The 19053-nt window shown below is 42.9% G+C and overlaps 2 protein-coding genes and 1 long non-coding RNA gene across 7 annotated transcripts; 1 reads left to right on the top strand and 2 right to left on the bottom strand.

The window, feature by feature from the left end:
• Positions 1–1218: 1218 nt before the first annotated feature.
• Positions 1219–8781, top strand: tmem138 (transmembrane protein 138). 4 transcript variants are annotated; one of them, XM_048257499.1, is made up of 5 exons: positions 1219–1496; positions 3047–3622; positions 5234–5405; positions 6613–6688; positions 7312–8781. In XM_048257499.1, the coding sequence occupies exons 2-5, from the start codon at positions 3495–3497 to the stop codon at positions 7422–7424; spliced, it is 489 nt and encodes a 162-aa protein (XP_048113456.1). In that variant the 5' UTR covers positions 1219–1496; positions 3047–3494; the 3' UTR covers positions 7425–8781. The 4 variants fall into 4 exon arrangements, with proteins under 4 accessions (XP_048113456.1, XP_048113457.1, XP_048113458.1 ...); XM_048257500.1 differs by lacking the exon at positions 1219–1496 and adding an exon at positions 2820–2894; XM_048257501.1 differs by lacking the exon at positions 1219–1496 and adding an exon at positions 2820–2905.
• Positions 8782–10452: 1671 nt separating this feature from the next.
• Positions 10453–11620, bottom strand: LOC125304002. Its single transcript, XR_007195156.1, has 3 exons — positions 11347–11620; positions 11136–11209; positions 10453–10761 (listed from the first exon to the last, which is right to left on the bottom strand). It is a non-coding gene; the product is annotated as an uncharacterized LOC125304002 (long non-coding RNA).
• A 4124-nt stretch (positions 11621–15744) lies between these two features.
• Positions 15745–18463, bottom strand: tmem258 (transmembrane protein 258). 2 transcript variants are annotated; one of them, XM_048258086.1, is made up of 4 exons: positions 18355–18463; positions 17597–17706; positions 17014–17142; positions 15745–15932 (listed from the first exon to the last, which is right to left on the bottom strand). In XM_048258086.1, exons 1-3 carry the CDS (start codon positions 18355–18357, stop codon positions 17016–17018), a joined length of 240 nt encoding a protein of 79 aa, XP_048114043.1. In that variant the 5' UTR covers positions 18358–18463; the 3' UTR covers positions 15745–15932; positions 17014–17015. The 2 variants fall into 2 exon arrangements, with proteins under 2 accessions (XP_048114043.1, XP_048114044.1); XM_048258087.1 differs by having other exon boundaries at positions 15745–15927.
• Positions 18464–19053: the final 590 nt, after the last annotated feature.

The following is a 19053-nucleotide window of genomic DNA, read 5'->3' as shown; positions in this document are numbered from 1 at the left end:
CTATCTGTAGCCTGTAGCTTTACTGTGCACCTGTGTGACTGTGTCCTTGGAAAATCCCTGGGCACGATAAGGTATCAGAAGGCAGATCAGCCATATGTCAGCCAAGAGGGAAATTATGAAAAAAAAAGAAAAAAATGCAGCAAACTATTCCAGGACTTCAGATAAGTAAAGTTTTAGTTGCTAGTCTTGCTGAGTGGAAACACAGTGATAGCCTACGAGAACGACTTCTCAGTCTTGCTGAGTGGAAACACAGTGATAGCCTACGAGAACGACTACGAGTTTTTAAAGGCAAGGCACATACTGGATAAGAAGACTAGGCTACATGATTTAAACAACATTATATGTATTGAGCCTCAAACAGGGCGCAATCACAATCAAATTATTACCTATTCTGTAGACAAACTCCAATTCTAAAATAATTATTAAGTTGAAAAGTATTCATTGCACAAGGGCAGAGAGAAGACAACTAAGTGGATGCCATGGCACCGGCTCATAAAGGCTATTGTAACTTCCCACTGTGGGCTATTGCGCACACATGGGGGCATATACAACTGTCATTCATTAAGCTATGGCTTAAAGGCAAAACGGGAACATTTTCTGGTAACCATGACCATGGTTATAGTTCGCAAATGCAATATCATTCATCCAGTGCTCCTGAATTCCAAATGCCACACGTGAAAGTGTAGTCTCCAGCTTCGCCTATGAAATTGATAGACCCACGATCAATAAATTATGAAGGTGCAGTTTTGAAAAGACACATTGTCGTAACGTACACTATATCTCTCGCTGCATCAAGGGTTTATTTCTGTTTAATTCAGGGTTGTGAATACTACCCTAATCATACCAAAAGCCACTCACCTGTCTGGTGGAATTTGGTCGTCAAACCTCTTTCCGAACTGGTGTGTTAATGCATGCGCCCGTTCAACTCATTCCACTAGATGGCAATAAATAAGAGTTTCTGAATATGCTTTACCGTAAAGGCCGGTGTATGATGTTTTAAAAAAAAATGATAAACTGTACTTTTCTTTAACAAGTGTATGAGACATCTTGTTCACTCACAATTGAACTTATAGAATAAAATGTGAATTTTTATTTCTTGTAAAAATCGGTAATCTATCTTCACCCCGTGCATGTGTTAGTGCAAGTTTTTCTAATCTTTACGGTAAAAGCGGCAAGCCATCTGGCTGAGTTGCTATGGGAGACATCGGAAGAGTCCTCCCTGGAAGCGTGGAGTTGTTGTCAGCGGGCTACACTGGGATATTTGTTTCGTCTTTTTTTTGCCGATCATATGACTTGGACAAAGTAGTGTGATATTTTGGGTCTATATCAATACACAGTGTAATTACTAGTGTACAAAGATTTATCAGTTTATAATACCTCCATTCGAGGCGAAATCTAACGTTAGCCAAGCTGGGGTACGCTTAGAAGCTAGCCATCATATCTAACGTTAGCTAACTAATTAGCCAGCCAGCAAACATCATCAGCTGCTGCAGCAGGTAACGGTAACTTTTCTTACTGTTTGAAGCTGTGATTACTTTGTTGTTTTGCTCAAAGAAATGCAACGTAATGCTTTGTTAGAGTAAATGTTAAATTATGCCCGTGATATATGTTTGATAACTTCTCTCTCTCAAGATATCCAGGGTGTCACAATAATATCGGAACTCCCCCTATTACCATCAGTCCCGTATTTCTGCCGTCTTACGTGTATGGTCACTTAATATCCATTTCTATACAAACCAAGACAGCGAATTCCTAAAGAAGCGCAAGCAGCCACACCATAGGTGTATCTAAATTAGCTATGTACCAAAAATGACATTTTACCGTGACTCGAAGAGCTGTAAACAGTGTTGTAAGGCTGCTTGTACACATCCGCTTGGAGCTCCAGTGGAATTTTAATTTCATGACGAGAATTCTCGGTCTTACCGTTCAATAGGGAACCCATCAGGCCAGCACTATAACTCCGAGCATGGTAAACAAAATCGGATATTTCAGGCAGTACATGCTCCCGTTAAGAACCAAACCAGAATTTGTTCAAATCTACACAACTATGGCTACTGAAAAATGTAAGGTTGATTTCGCAAATGTTATTTTGAAGTGTTAAAAAACATCGTTGTTTTAGATTTTCCGAACAAAAGTGGTGATAATTGGGGGAGTTACGAGATAACTTAGCCAATTTCAAGTTGATCCAAAGATACCGTCTCTGGTTGATCCATTTTCAAATCAGTGTCTGAGTTAGCTAACATCACTGACCACGTGTATACCAGTGAACGAGTTGCTTCATATATTTCACTGTCAATATTTGCCATGATCATGTGTGGTCATATTTTTCTAGCGTTGACCTCTGTCGTTAGTTTTGAGTTGAAGGCAACGTTGTGGAACAGGTGCTAGATAGCTAGTTAATCCCTCAGTCGCCATGTGCGTACTAATACCGTTCCAACGGTCATTTGGAGTCACCAGGTGGCAGGGTAATGGCCTTGCCAAACGTATATTGCAACTGGAACACAAAGACTGATGACATTCAAGTCTACCACTCACAAGTCCACCACAACACGTACCATCTGATTTTACCAAAGTGGTGTTGATAAGAGAAATACAGTTTGTCAGTAAGATTAAGTGCAGATTGAAAAAGTCTCCCCTCCTCACTCAGTGAAATTAAACTTTAATCCCCGCTCCTCCTGCTGAGGTCACCCGTGCCCGTGTAACAGCCTAATTAGCGCAAAACACCTTGAGGAACACTGGGCCAGGTCCAGGTGTGTCGAACAATAATTACCTCACGTCTTAGCCAGGACTCCCGCAGTCTGTTTGGACGGGGGCCAGTGTGCCAGTAGACCAGGTGCTGAACAGAGCACACTGACACGGAAGAAAAGAGAGACGAGATAATCAAGTACACATGGGTATTGGATAGGTGTTGTGGTGACCGTGACTGACTTGAAATTCTACGCTGTTTAATTGAGATTCTTTGAAATTAATTGAATGTTTTGAGCATTGCTTCAGCTTGTGCCAGGCTTATTTTTTTTTAAAGTTATTATTCTATTTCCCTCCACAGGTTTTGATAGTGTTTTGAAATCTGTCAGAAGACTGACATTTAACACAACACCAGTGAGGATATGTGTGTACTCAGACACCCAGTAATGGGCAAGTTCTGGAAATTGGCTATTTTATGAACTCATCCATGATCAGCATGGACAAGACCAAGGCAAAATATCAAAATACTGAAACTGCATCTACTGTACATAATATGGACTTGCACCAATTTTGAAGTCTAAGACCACGTTGAACTTCACCAAGTTGTCCATCCATCACTTGGATTTGGGTTTCAGTGACACGGTTTGTGACGATTCCTTAACATAACTTGGGATTGTGACGGCATGTAGCTACCGTTGACCACACTGGACTGCTCTGGAAGAGGATAGCCCTAGGGAGGCTGAGCCAAGCTCTGTAGCCCCAGCCAGCACAGCCTTGGGTGGGCCAGAGGGCCCAGCACGGCCCCTGAGATGCTCCAGACCAACAACTACTCGCTGGTGCTGCTGATCCAGCTGGCCCTGCTGACCTATGACCTGTTCGTGAACTCCTTCAGCGAGCTGCTGAGAGCCGCACCAGTCGTCCAGCTCGTGCTCTTCATGTGAGTGGGTTATTTATTTTGAATTCTTATTTTACCTTTTAATGTTTATTTTTTATTTCACCTGTAACATTTTACATTTAATCCAGGAAAAATCACTCATCTCGAGATTTGCATCTCTTTTGCAAGTGAGCGAACCAAAAGACAACAGACAACATTGACACACCTGACAAGAAAAGCAAAAACTGTTCTCTAAACAGAAGAGAGGGAGAGAGAGATGGAGAGAGGCAGGGAAGGAGGGATGAAGAGAAGGAGAAAAGAAGAGAGGAAGAGATAGGGATAAAGAGAAGGAGAGAGGAGGAGGGAGGAAGAGATGGAGAGAGGCAGGGCAGAACTAAAAGATTGCAGAGATTCTAAACAGCTATGGCTGGCTCTGGGTGGACCTTGATTGCTATTCTGTTTACTATTCTGCAAGCATGATGTACTGTGTGTTCAGACTCTGGCTGTAGGGTTGTAAAGATGGGTAATGGCCAACCCATCTGGGCTTCATGTCTTTCCTCACATCTCAGCGTAACTGCAGGACGCCATGCTGCTGCCAGTGATGGGGAAACGTCACGACTCACGAGACAGAGAAGGACCCGTGGGATGAGATGGAGACATGGACTGGGCAGGGTTATGTTAACTTGGAGAGGGGGAGACGAAGAGATAAAGAGGCGAACAGAGTGAAGATTAAAAGAAAGAGGGAAAAATGAGAGATGAGAGAGATGGAGGAGCACAGGAGACAGGTTGACCCTTCTGAGGTCAATATGCTCTGGTTTGGCCTCTGTCTCACCACACTGTTCCTCACTGCAGAGATTCTGAAAAGTGAAGAAGTCAGGGCAGTTTCAGAGCTAGAGCCAGTTACCCTTGGTGCCCAAGGCAGATGTAGACTTCTACTTTAATGTAGGCCTTTCACAGTATGGCTCTATAGCAAATCTGGTGGGTTTTTAAATGTATAGCTTTGGACAGAGTTCAGCATTGAAGTGAACTAGGAAGCAAGTGAACTAGGAACTAGGAAGCAAGTGGGAGAGAGTCGGGGGTGGGATCCAGAAAGAACCACGGGGCGGGAATCGAACCCGGGTCGCCGGCGTACGGTGCGGGTGCCCCAGCCAGTCGCGCCATTGGCTGGGGCCCATGTACAGTAGGTTGCTATAATATGGACTTTCCAAAGGGCTGTCTGGGGATTCTTTTAATTCAACTAATCAGAAATGAGTACATTTCCATACTGTAATGACAACTTATGCCAAGAACATCTTGTGTGTGTGGTAGTGTTCAAAATCCATGACTTCCAAACAGAATTACTGTGTTTCTATCTCTCTGCCTCTCTCTCTGTAGAATCCAGGATATCGCCATCCTGTTTTTTTTTTTTATTACCGGTGTATATTTTTTTTTTTTTTTTAGGGGGGGGGCTTTTGTCTTCATATCGACAGGACAATGGAGAGAGACAGGAAGCAGGTGGGCGAGAGAGATGGGGTGAGATCAGGAAATGACCGCAGGCCAGAATCGAACCTGGGTCCCCGTGGGCACTGAACCCCACGTGTGGGTCGGTCAGCCATCAGCCATCCTGTTTTAACGAGATCATCACCAGGATTAATGTGTTTGTTTATTTCTCTCTGTCCCGCTATCTGTCCGTAGTATTCAGGACATCGCCATCCTGTTTAACGTGATCATCATCCTGTTGATGATGTTCAACACGTACGTGTTCCAGGTGGGGCTGGTGTCCCTGCTGCTGGAGCGCTTCAGAGCGCTGTTAATGCTGTCTGCACTGTACCTCACACTCAGCATTTGCCTCCACTGCTGGATGATGGTGAGACACACACACGACACACACACACACACACACACATACACACACACACACTGCTAATGCTGTCTGAACTGTACCTCACACTCAGCATCTCCCTCCACTGCTGGATGATGGTGAGACACACACACGACACACACACACACACACACACACACACACACACACACACACTGCTAATGCTGTCTGCACTGTACCTCACACTCAGCATCTGCCTCCACTGCTGGATGATGGTGAGACACACACATACACAGACATACACATACACACACATACACATACACACACACTCTGCTAATGCTGTCTGCACTGTACCTCACACTCAGCATTTGCCTCCACTGCTGGATGATGGTGAGACACACACACGACACACACACACACACACACACACACTGCTAATGCTGTCTGCACTGTACCTCACACTCAGCATCTGCCTCCACTGCTGGATGATGGTGAGACACACACATACACAGACATACACATACACACACACACACACACACTCTGCTAATGCTGTCTGCACTGTACCTCACACTCTGCATCTGCCTCCACTGCTGGATGATGGTGAGACACACACACACACACACACACACGAGACACACACACACATGCTGTCTGCCCTCTACCTCATACTCAGTAACTGCCTCCACTGCTGGATGATGGTGAGACACACACACACACACACACATAAGATCTCCAGGCCTTTAAAGCCGCAAGACACAAAAGGTAGGCTATTTACAACGGTAAAATCTAAATATATTGCGAATCTAGGGGTAGCTCTACAGTCACCGAAAATAACCTGCATAGTGTACCTTTAAAGCTGAAAATAAATTATATAGTAGTATAATGTGTGTGTGTGTGTGTGTGTGTGTGTGTGTGTGTGTGTGTGTGTAAATTGGTGTTTTTGCCTGCGCTAATGTGGTTATAATGCGTGTGTGTAAATTGGTGTTCTTGCCTGCGGTAATGTGGTTATAATGTGTGTGTGTGTGTGTGTAAATTGGTGTTCTTGCCTGCGCTAATGTGTGTGTGTAAATTGGTGTTCTTGCCTGCGCTAATGTGGTTATAATGTGTGTGTGTGTGTGTAAATTGGTGTTCTTGCCTGCAGTTATGTGGTTATAATGTGTGTGCGTGTGTAAATTGGCGCAGCAGGTGTGTGTGTGTGTGTGTAGGCTAAAGGTGTCTGATGATGTCACTCTCTGGCCCGGTGTAGAACCTCAGATGGATGGAGTCCAACCGCTTTGTGTGGACGGATGGCCTCCAAGTGCTCTTCGTCTTCCAGCGACTCGGTAAACAAGCTCCCCCTGAGCTCAGCTTTGTAGAAACCCTCTTACAGGCAGTAAACACAGACACACAGATTTATCCTATAGTATAGTCATGTTTTTTTTTTCACTTTCTGTGCACAAGCATAGATCTTAAGGTGCCAAAGGTGTTCAGACAGCACTAATTCAAATGGACTGCTTTTATGCTTTTGATTTTTAATATGTATGACAAAGACTAGATTACCATGTGTAAGATAAAAATAGAAGCCTCTGAAGTTCGACTACAAACAAGGACCCAAAGCTGAATCTTTGCCTAATATGATAATATTTAATATTCAGTATTGCAGGTCTACCTATGTGCATGTAATGTACATGTCGGTTATTCCCAATATCCCTTCATTTACGTGTTGAAATCTAAAATCTTCTAATGTGAAATCTAATCTTCTACGTGTTGGAATCTAAAATCTTCTGTGGGGGGTTTTTGGAAATATGTCACCTTTTTCAGCCTTTCTGAGTTTGCGGGTGTGCTAAGATCGGGATCTCCTTATAGGCGAAGATGGCATCTTTTGAGTCCTTTTTGTAGGCAAACTTTAGTGATCTGTGAGCCGATGCATATATTCCCTTTTGATTTGTGTGTGTTGTATTTCCAGCTGCAGTGCTGTACTACTACTTCTACAAGCGCACCACGGAGTACCTCGGGGACCCAAGGCTATACGAAGACTCGCCCTGGCTGCGTGATGCCTTCGCACGCGCCCGCCAATGAGCCCAGCTGTGGCCAGCACAGTCCAGCACGCACCACCACCACACGCAGATACAACAGGGAGGGACTTCTGACTCTTCAGAGCCAAGATGACGGACATGGAGAGATGAGGAACTCAGGATGCTGCAGTGTTACAGAGCCAAGATGGACGACATGGAGAGGAGAGGAACTCGGATGGTGCAGTGTTACAGAGCCAAGATGGAGGACATGGACATCTGAAGAGGTGGGCGGACAATGCAGCTCTGTGAAACCCTTCCAGAAGGAAGTTAGAAGTCAGCTCAGCTCCAGGTCCCAGTGGGGATGCTGGAATGTTAGGAGTCGCCACAGAGATGACGGAGGAAGCTTCCTGTTGAGGTTTGGGAGTTGTAGTCCAGTAGTAGTGCAAAAAAGGTGGAATTGAAGCCCAGACTGGGGAACACTGTGTGGCTCTGCACTCAACACTGCAACAAAGTAGACATCAGCGCTCAACCATGAACTAAGACTGATAATCTAGCTTTTACATTTTTTATTCACTTAGAGTCTACTTATAATATGTTGGCACATTCATCACAAAGAGACAGAAGCTTGTAAATCAAGAACATTCTTTATATGGACACAAGCAGATTTGTATTTTGGATTATTATCTTTGTCTGAACTGAAGAATGTTATAGCTGACGTATTCTATTGCCTATGAATGTTACTGATTAGTAGAGGGTATGATACCTTGTTTTAAGCTGATGTTTTTGGATAAAAGTGCAAAGCAAGCCACTGAAACGGCTAGATTAGAGGACATGCATCCGCTGGGATGGGTGATGCATAGGTCATGTGAGACCAGATGGAAGCTCAGTAGATTTTGTGTTTATTGTTTTTTTGTGCCACTTTTTTAATTGTTAATTTTTGTGCCACTTTAATTTTAATCTGTAGTAGTTCACTCTGGCATATTATGTTTTTTTTTTTGTATTCCCGTGGAAAACTAACACAGCTCCCACTACGAGCAAGACTGATGTGTCATCTGCCTCACGATCATTAGTCACCCAGAAATCAGCTCGACAGCATTCGGCCCGCAGCCAGGATTTACTCAAAGTGCCTCAGCTGACTGCCACTGGCTCAGTACGTACAACACTACCCAGGGAAGAGTGTTCCATGCTTCCATTGTGCACAGGAGAACACATAACCATGCTTGGCCTCCAGAACTCTAGGAGATCATAAATAAATCAGTAAAGGTACACACATCAGTCCTGCTCTTGAGTGGGTGTAGGTGTGCACACACTAGTTTTGAGGCGGGTGGCTGGTGCTCACCTTGGCAGCGTAGTGTCTCGGTTTTCATAATTCAGTGGGGTTTTTTTTTTGTGCTCTGACGTCATGTGCCTGCCTCAACGTGTCCAAATAAATGTTGTCTTTGAAGTTTGTGGTCATGGGTCTGTTGCTGTATACTGTGTTTTTAATTCGCTTTTTTGGGGTGGTGACAGCCTGTGATGTGATAACCACTTACATCATCTGTGTCTGAAATTAGCCCAAAATCACAGTTCTTCCCCCTAGTGAGCACTTACATCATCTGAATATCACAGTGAGAACACTACTGTTAAAGAGCTCTATGTCTCAGATGCCTGGTGTGTTAGTCCTGCAGGTGTGTGTCATCCAATGGACACTGCCTTCTGATCATGTAGGGGTCATGGTTTTTCCCTTCCCCGGCGTGACTTCTTAGTCATGGCCTCGGCCAGTCCACTCTCTCAGACTGCTATTCTTAACTCAAACATTAATCTGGGATTGGGACTTAGAGCTCCACAAACAGAAGACGCACTAGAAATAGCCAGGCGCTGACTGACGCATCAGACTGTTCTCTGTTTACCAGGAAGTGTGTGTGAAGTGAGGCACGAGTGTGGTTGTGGATGTGTGTCATCACGATGGTGCCTGGTGCCTTATCGCCATTTGTGGGGTCAAGAGTCCACTGATATTTTAGACGACACCTGTAAAGTCCGTCTGCCACATGAAGTGAAAAACAGGAAAGCAATTGTCCTGTTCAACACACAGATGGGTTAATTTTCTGAAACCATATGTTGTGTGGTTGCTTCTATCGTAATGGTGTTCTATGCCATGTCTACATGGTGGATTACTCTGTGCTGAAATGCATGGAGAGGCGTAAGCTCCCTCTACTGGATGTTTTCAGTAACAGCGCTAAGAGGAAGTGGAGCTGTACTTCCACCCCATCATACTAAAGTCCTTTTAGGCAAGTCCCTCCACTCTGCGGCCATATTACAGCGCTTTTTGGACACTTATCGGGCACTTATGCGTGCACAAGGCTTCACAAAACCAACCTTGCTCCAGGGGCAAGATCACAACACATGATTGGCATGGTGTATTCACAACCCACCACATGATTGGAACAATGTATTCACGTCGACTTTGCCACGGAAGGGGTGGGATATGTGTAGACAACTGCCATATTGGCGTTAGAAACTAACCCCATGCATTTCTATGGAGGATTTTTGAGCGTTGTAACTCTTCATTAGAAAGTATGATCATACTCCAATGATGATCACTTCTAACCTGACTCTCGCCAGATGAATTTCGTTCCGCCTAGCTCCACTCATCCATCTGGGATGAATCCATTGAAGTGTTGCTTCAGAAGGCTGGGCCTAATCAAAAAATGCTTGCGTATGATTGGATAAGCCAGTTGTCCGTCATCTATTGACGTGCTACTTCAACCACTCACATCGAAGCCAACCCGTGGTGCTGATAACAGTCTCACAGTCGCTTCTATGCTATGTCACATCTATGAAACTCCAGCCCTGCGTCCTGATTGGCTCTACCATAAAATCTGGAGCAGAAATCACTCTCAACGGAACCGGTCCCAGATGGATGTGAGTGAAGCTAGGCGGAGCTAAGCGGAACAAAATTCATCTGGCGAGAGTCAGGTTAGATCACTTCCCCATAACAAGAGAAATGTTGAATACCACATAAGAAATTGAAAGATATATTTTATTTCATAGCTATGTTTGTTTTTCTTCATAAAGAGAAATGTAGGAAATTACACAACATGAGAGATTGGGGATTACTGTCTAAATAGCTGCAAAAGGTGCAAGCCCACTCCGCAGTCATCAGGGAGGTGTGGTTGGCCACCCTGTTTGTCTTTCAGGTCATGGTTCTGGGGGCCGCCGTCAAGAAAGTCTGGACCAACAAAGAGCAGTCAAAGATACCAGTGCTCAAGCCTTCCCCCATCTCCCTCCAAGGGATGCAGATGACCTTAGGCTCCAGGCTGCCCCTAATGCACCTTGGTCACGTCACCCAGCTCAGGAGATCGCCGAGCAGTTCCTAGTGGCACCAAGTCTGGGCTGACTAGAGGGTGCAACACTGTAGACGGCTACAGAGAAAAAGCATTGAAAGCGACATGCTGTAATTGGCTAGTTTAGAGAATGCTTGAAACCATGGTGGGAACACCTTTGCACTGATTGTACAATTAGGTCCACACATGAAGAAAAAAAAAATGCCAATGACATTAAACTCAAAATTGAGAATAAAGTTGAAATATCATGTCGACTTTAATCTCAACATGTCCATCAAAACTTGTATGGAGAAAGAGCACGACTGCACCAAAGTAGATGCCACACTGATTCCGGACAGTCAGTCTCAGAATCAGTTGACACAAAATGCCTTGCATAGCCTTGATTTAGTGAAATTGTACATTAGAATTTTTGGTTTACAGGACCGTCAAACACAATGCACTGATTTACTCACTAAGTTACTTCAGCTGATGTATGAATTCCACAGATTTGGAGTTATGGCCACCATATCATCTTCACGTGCCTCATCTTTGTATTTCATAGAAAACACATTTTTGGCATGGTTCAGGGCATGGTCACGTACATAACCACATTACTTACATAAGTATTAAGTAAATATTGTTTCAGTTATAACAATTTAAAGCCACACAACCCACCATCCTTACCCACGTTTCCAGTTTGGCAACTGGTCAGGTTTTGCAGATTTGGGGTTGCAGTTATCACATCTTCACTTGACCCATCTTTGCTATGTAGCCTACATCTCTTTTAGCCACCACTAGATTGTCACGGGGTAGAGATTCATCAAATCACTTATTATACATACTAATGCAGAACACCAGGTCTGACAACCAGTTAAGAATGAAATCCCTGACTTATCTATAAAATGTAATTGAACTCTTTTACACAATACAAAGCCACAGAATAAGGCTGGTGGGCAACACCCAGTCTCACCATTGACAAAGACAAAAAAAAGCATTAGTTGTTAACCCTTAAAGGTGTAGGTTTTTGAACATTCTAAGTTCCGCAACAATTGAAGGTTCTAGAATTCTATGTTGAATTCAATGAACCCAGATATTCTTTAGAATGTTAATTTCCCAACATTCCCGTCACACCGGTGTAACGGTACTCCTTTAGTTGCCATCAGTGGAACTTCCCACAGCATGCGAGACTACATACACCAGCCATTTCATATTTGCCAATGTTTTTCAAACTGATTTGGGTGGTTATAGACCCCTTTTTTCTGTGGAGTGAAAAAAAAATACTCAAAAGCACATACACTTTTGGTTTACAGGGCCTCTAAATGTTTGACTTTGACTTTGGGTTTACTTACTGCACAGCTATGCAAATGACTACTGTTAGCCTACAGTACACTGCCCTTAGCTGATTTCTAGGGTGTCTATTCTACTGTTCTAATTTGTATAAAATATACTTTTTTTTTTTCTTTATTGCAGTAGTAGTCTATGCGCAGAGCCTAAACTCGTCATTCAAAAAGAGAATATTCATTTTAATAACTTCAGTTGGAAATTCAACTGCCATTTGAAAAAAAGATTAATTGAATCGTTTCTGAGCCCAACCAGTCTACCAGAAAAGGTCAAACTTGCACCAGAGATGTGGCTGCAAGAGTGAAAATCCTTGTAGCTCTCAGATGCAGTTGCCAGGTTAATGGTGTGCCTTGCAATGTTCTCTGCATGTTTTTGGGTAGGATGAGCCAGAACTGGACTAATAGATACTACTAATACTAATCAGAACTAATATTAGAGGAAAAGTGTACATTTCAGAATTATTACAGGCGACAGGCATTTAATATGAGTACTCATCGTAAAATTACAGGTATATCCTAGTTTTTCATGATTTTGGCACATTGGGCTTTTTCATATTTAAACATTAAATTACAGAAAACTTGTAATACAAATTTCCTGTTTAAAAGACTTTTCATCATATATGTAAACACAATGAAAAAGTAATTTTGAACCCGGCATCATCCAATGTTCAGATTTTTTTTTTAAGTTTATGCACATCGGCACATATTTAATTCGATTATGCCTAATTTGCATATTTAAACATTACATTTCAGATAACTTGTAATACATTTTTTTCCATATTAATGTAAGTAGGCTAATCAACTGGGGAAGTTTCATAGCGATATCTGCTAGTTATTTTTTTTACCCTACTCACCTAGTGTCTCACCTTGTATTCAATACAGTACATTGAACAAGAAAGGGTTAATATACAAAATTGCCCAAGGGATATCACTGGGCACCATCCTAAATCTTGAAGAGATGCCCCTAGTCTACAAGATTCTGCAAAAAAAAAAAAAAATTAACCGACAAAACCAGGTCTGACCCCATGGCTGCCGGACTATAACGTGAATTAGGCTAATTAATGAGGCGTAGTGTCGCAGGTGCAAGACGTCTTACATCTTGGATTAATTAATTAAGCCAGAGAGCTATTTTTTTTAGCAGGTTGTCATTACGTTGATGCCTGAATTTGAGCTCGTCAGTAGGCCTATTGCAAATGATTTCAACGTTAATGATAAAATGATTATACATTATTTCTCATGTTTCTCTGTTATAGTTCATGAGCGGAATTCTTTAGTGTGATTATATGTAGTATATATTTTTCTCAGTCGCTTTGGTGAAAATGTGCACGGCTGCAGTTTTCCTGTTTTAGGCTATATCATTTGCAGTTTATGATTATGGAATGTTTTTTTTTAAACTGTCGACATAAGCTGTGTGTGCCTCTGATTTAACAAATCAGGGGGATATTTCAATTTGGTAACAGTGAAACCTTAGTACTTAACCCAGAGGAAGTGGTTACACCCTAATAGAGAATTCTTTTAGGAGGTTTAGCACTCCCTATCTCTCTGCTGAGTTTAGTCAGGTGTGGATGAGCAGGGGATGAACTCCAACACTGAGACCATGGGAAACAGACTGAGCCGATGGGTGTCTGACCCCTCAACAGTGCTAAGCTGCCCTGTGCAGCTCTGCAGTTCTGGAGTGACACTCTAATCCAGTGGTTTTCAAAGTGGGGGCGGGGCCCCCTGGGGGGCCGCGAGGGGGTGCCAGGGGGGCCTCAGCAAGTTGGAGGGGAAAATAAAAGCAAGAAATAAATACATTTGAAACATTTAAAATATACTGTACTATGAGGGTTGTTATACAATGCCATTATAATAATGTGACGCATATTTGAACATATTTCCCATAATAATGATTGGGAATAATAGTAGAGTGATGGCTCTCATATAGCAGAAAGCCCCAAATAAAAATGTTACACACTGTATGCTCCATCGCGATGTGGTTGTGGCTAAAATAATTATTAGATTAGCTTAATGTATTTATACATTTGCCGTAGTATTGTCGATGGGTTTAATTAATAAAACATCAAGGGGGTCCTTGGCCAGAACCTAGTGGTATTTGGGGGGCCTTGTCGTAGAAAAGTTTGGGAACCCCTGCTCTAATCCATCTGCAGCTGGAGGAACTCATGAGGGGAGGGGTCAGGGATCTCTCACTTTTTGGTCAGTCAGTGGCACTTCTGCTGTTAGAAAAACTGACCAGTTCAAGAAAGCATTGTTGGCTGGAACCTTCACCTGATACATGTGTCCATGCATATATGAGCCAAAGGCCCATTTTGGGCCGATCGGTGCCAACTGAAGGCATCAAACTTTATTGTTATTTTCTGATAGCTATACATGTATGTGTCTAACACATAAAAGCATGATGGACATCTTGAACTCACAGCTGAAGCTTAGTAGAGCACTTAATATACTTGTAGCCATACACCCAATTTACCTATTGGGCAGCAAAGTCCTAAGGAGGGTGGGAAATGTCCAAGCCCATGTTACATCTTGAGGGTATACTTTCAGAAAATATATGGTTTAGGTCAGGGCTATTCACTAGCAGCCAAGACCGGGCACACTAACATGGAACATGGAACATGTCTCATGTCATGTTAGATCACATCCTGCTGTTTCTGCCGAATAGGATGCCCGATGAGCGCCCAAAAAGCGTTGCATAATGGCCGCCGAGTGGAGGGACTTGCCTAAAAGGACTTTGGCTTTCTTTTTGGGCATCCATGGCCTACTGTTTAGGGACTTGTGACCGAAGGGCGGCCGGTTCAATCCTGACTGGTAGGAAAATATGGGTGGGGGGAGTGATTAAAATAGCCCTCCCACATCCACGGATGAGATGCCCTTGAGCAAGGCACCTAACCCTTAACTGCTCCCCGGGCACCAGATTAAGGGCTGTCCACTGCTCCAGATGTGTAGGTGTACTCCTAGTGTGTGTGGTCTCCCAGATCTCTGCTCCAAGTGTGTGTGTGTGTGTGTGTGTGTGTGTGAATGTGTGCACACTACACCCAGATGGGTAAAATGCAGAGAACAAATTTCCTCACAGGACAACCCCTTTCCCGAAAAAATATAATATGCTTTATAGGGTTGGTCAGTTTCCCCTTCATGGCACAGATCATCATGTAATAGTGTACTTTTTTCACCTAAATGCATAAAAACACATTCCTTTCAATGGGAAATTTACTGAAGAGGGTGTAGAAAGAAATGAGTTTGGAAAGTCCATCACATTTTTGTCAGTCATGTGGAGGCATAGACAAACCAAATAAAACAGGTTTGGTGTGTTGCCCTCTCGTGGCACAGACTTCTACGCTGGCTCATAGACTATATGGAACTGTTTAGTTAAAGAAAGCACTGAGGGATGTCTGAGGTACTTTATATTGCTTTCTTTTCAGTGTTACCAAGGCTTCATGTCAAAGGCTTGTCTATCACTGATAATTTAGAGATTCTGTAGTTTAAATGGCATTGACAGTGACATTTCCCCCGCTAACAGTACTGTTGTTTATTCATACTTGCATAAAGCCAGAACGTAATGGGAATTGTGCACCTCCTTAAAGGGAATAAATAGTGCTCTACAAATTCCTTTACTGGTCAAATGGGATATTGCTCAATTAGCAGATTATTACTGCAGGATACAAGCATTATGTTGTGATTAAAGCAAACCCTTAAAGCACACAGCACAGCATGAGCAGCTGATCCAATCACCAGTCGGAAATCTGTGTGTTTTTGTACGAAATCTCTCTTTATTGGTGACCACAGAACCCGAAACCCCGCCCCATGTCAGTGCAAAGTCCCCCCTCCCTGAGCCCGGTGTCCGTGGCACGGCCCAGAACGATGGTGTGCGCCGGGATCAGCACCCGGCCCGCAGGAATGCTCCTCTGGACCACGCCACCAGCACCAGGGCCTAATCTTGAACACAGAACAGAACACCACCAGGGATTAGAGGCAGAAGCAGTGCAGTACCACAGTGGGTTAGGACCCACACACACACACACACACACACACACACACTTGCACATTAACACAACACCACACACAATCACACACCAAATACACTCGCACACAAACACCACACCATACACACACGCAAACAATAAACAACACAAACACCACATACACACCACACACACAAACTTTAACCGCCCCCTCACCTCTATGGAACCAAAACAACGGCAATACTATTTTAAGATAATAAAGATATTCACATGTGTAGAGTTTTGCAGCTGTATAAAACAATTTGTGCTTGTGCACGGAAACTTTGTACTTGTAGAAATATTTTGTGCATGTGCGAAAAAAAATTGTCACCGAGGATATGATTTGCACATGTGTAGAACCGTTTTGTAGCTGTGAAATGAATTTCTGTGTGAAAAAAATAAATAAATAGGCCTACCTGCAGAAATATTAAGACATTCATGTTCGTGTGCAACACTGGATGTACAAAACTATAAAACTTTTTTACAGGCACAAATTTTGGCAGTGTTTTGTCGGCCAAGCACATTACATCGCCTACTGACTAGCCAATCAGCGCTGCGCACTGAATCTGAATCTGAACCTAGCTCAGACAGCCACAGAAACAAGCCTGACTGCAGAGCAGACAGAGAAATGGCTCAAGCACAAGTAAGTGTATTTGGAGTGGTTACCAAGGTCAATGTAAAACGCAGAACACAATCAGTGGGTTTTCACACCAGAGCTCTTTCCACCTGTTTCTCGTTATATCAAGGATATGGTCCGATTTGGTAGCTAGCTAGATTCAGGGCCAGCAAGTTGGTGCACAGCGCTGATTGACATGTGCAAATCATATCCTTGAAGACATTTTTTTTTCGCACATGCACAAAATATTTCTACAAGTACAAAGTTTCCATGCACAAGCACAAATTGTTTTATACAGCTGCAAAACTCTATTACACATGTGAATATCTTTTTACGGGTACAAAATATTATTGGCGTTGTTTTGATTCCATACACCTCTCCTCGCCTCCCCTCACCTCACCTTCACACATAGATGCCGACCCACAGTAACAGGAAGAGCACTCCGAAACCCATGAAGAGCGACGCCACCAGCGAGATCAGCAGCTCCTTGTACACGTCCCGGGTGTATTTGGTCGACGTCACCTCATAGCTGAAAGGGCTTGAGTTAGGTGAGTGTTTTCTTTTTTTAGAGATCATGAGCTACAAAGATGAGCAGTGCAATGCAGAAGAGTGTCATTTCTATATGGGGTCTTATTCACTTCTAGACTCTTTGGCATGTTTCTCCTCATGTGTGGTCAGAATTCCCTTCAGTCGGCCATTTCAAAACACTGGGAGGAATACAGGAGGTAAACTCCAGTTAAAATTGTATTAGTATATTGCAGTATATTACAGTAGGTAAACTCCAGTTCAAATCGTATTAGTATATTGCAGTATATTACAGTATGTGCAGCCAGACGCTGACAGCAAATGGTCTTCCTGACATTTTTCTACCCCCCCATTAACAAAAATGATCGGAAAAAAGCTTTGTGTTCAGCTGGTTTGACTGCAACACCTTCAGTGCAAACTTATAGCATCAGGTACATTTTCTCGCTAAGAAAGGATACACAAAGAACCAGGCTGTGAAGAACATTCCGATGGCCAGCAGGACCACGGTCAGGTGGGGGAACACGGCCGGGTTCACCGGGCTCGTGTATCTCGTCATAGTCTCCAGCTCCTGCAATGCAAAGCAAAGCAAGGGAGAGAGATACACATTCGCGATGAGGATCAATACGTTCAGCAAAAGGCTTACAAATAGCATACAGCATGCAATTGGAGCTGTCATTAGCCAAAATAGCTAGTTTTCATTCAGACAGAGCGACTAGAAGTTGCGACTTCATTTGCACATGTTATGCATAATATAAGGTGTCATACCCTACGGATCACTGATTTAGATTATTGATGTTGCATTATGATAGCCTACCACACATCCTGGGTACGCAGTTAAATTCATGTGTCATATTATAGCCTATGTGATTGTCAATCAGCTGTGAGCTATGCTAGCTAACATCTATGGTTAACGTTACCATGTTAACGGTATATTAGTTACATTGGTTTCAGGTATGTACAGAAGATAAATCATATTGCATATGCATTTTAATGACAACTAGTCACTCTAAACTGAACGTGTTTAATTCGGCTGGCTAATCAGCAATTGCTAGAAAGTGTGCTTGCTAATGACAAGTAACGTTAGGCTAGTGTGCACCTGTACGTCGCAGAAATCTAAAGCTTAGGGTATTCGTAAGTGCTGAACGTAAACACCAGTTTGTTTCAGGCAGAAACAACAAATCTGCCCTATATACTTAATTAATAGCAAAACACTTACCATTTTGTGTAGTGATGAGCTCCTGCTTGTGCCTCTCTAGAAAAGGCCACGTATGTTCTTCTTCTTCTTCTTCTTTCCTTTTTAATGGCGGTTGGCAAACATCTTTTGGAAGCATTACCGCCACCTACCGAAATGGAGTGTGAGTCTGGATATGTTTAAATCTTGATAATAGCTAAAAAAATAAATAAAAATAAAAATCAATAAAGAAAGAAAAGGAATTAGGCTACTCTATATTCTTCCAATCAGACCAGTTTCTTCCAAGAAGTGAAACAAAGCTCTAAAACAAACTTCACCTGAGTTTTTCTGAAGAATTGTTTCTACTCTTAAAGACTCACTTTCTATCTCCAACTCTTGAATGAGTTGCTGTCTCTCCTGGTTAAACTTATTACATTTTTCTACAACATGCTCTACAGTCTCAGCGGCATCACATACGCTACATCAGCATGCTTTCCATCAGCATGCTTTTTTAAAAGAAATAAAGTACTAGCCAAACCAGTATGCCCAAACCTCATTCTTGAGATAATGTTTTCTTCATGAGTAGATCTAGTAGTTGGTCTTGCACTGCCCACAAACCTCTGGATACTGTAGAATTTCCTACCAGTGCTAGCATTATCCCAATCACTTTGCCATTTTCCCTTAGATTTTGATTTGACTATGGTTTTAATTTCAGATTTACTATGATTTATATCCATGGTGACC

This window comes from Alosa alosa, chromosome 11, assembly GCF_017589495.1.
Source record: "Alosa alosa isolate M-15738 ecotype Scorff River chromosome 11, AALO_Geno_1.1, whole genome shotgun sequence".
NCBI lineage: Eukaryota > Metazoa > Chordata > Actinopteri > Clupeiformes > Clupeidae > Alosa > Alosa alosa.
Note: the sequence above shows the minus strand (reverse complement) of the source record. Positions and strands in the feature narration are given on the sequence as shown.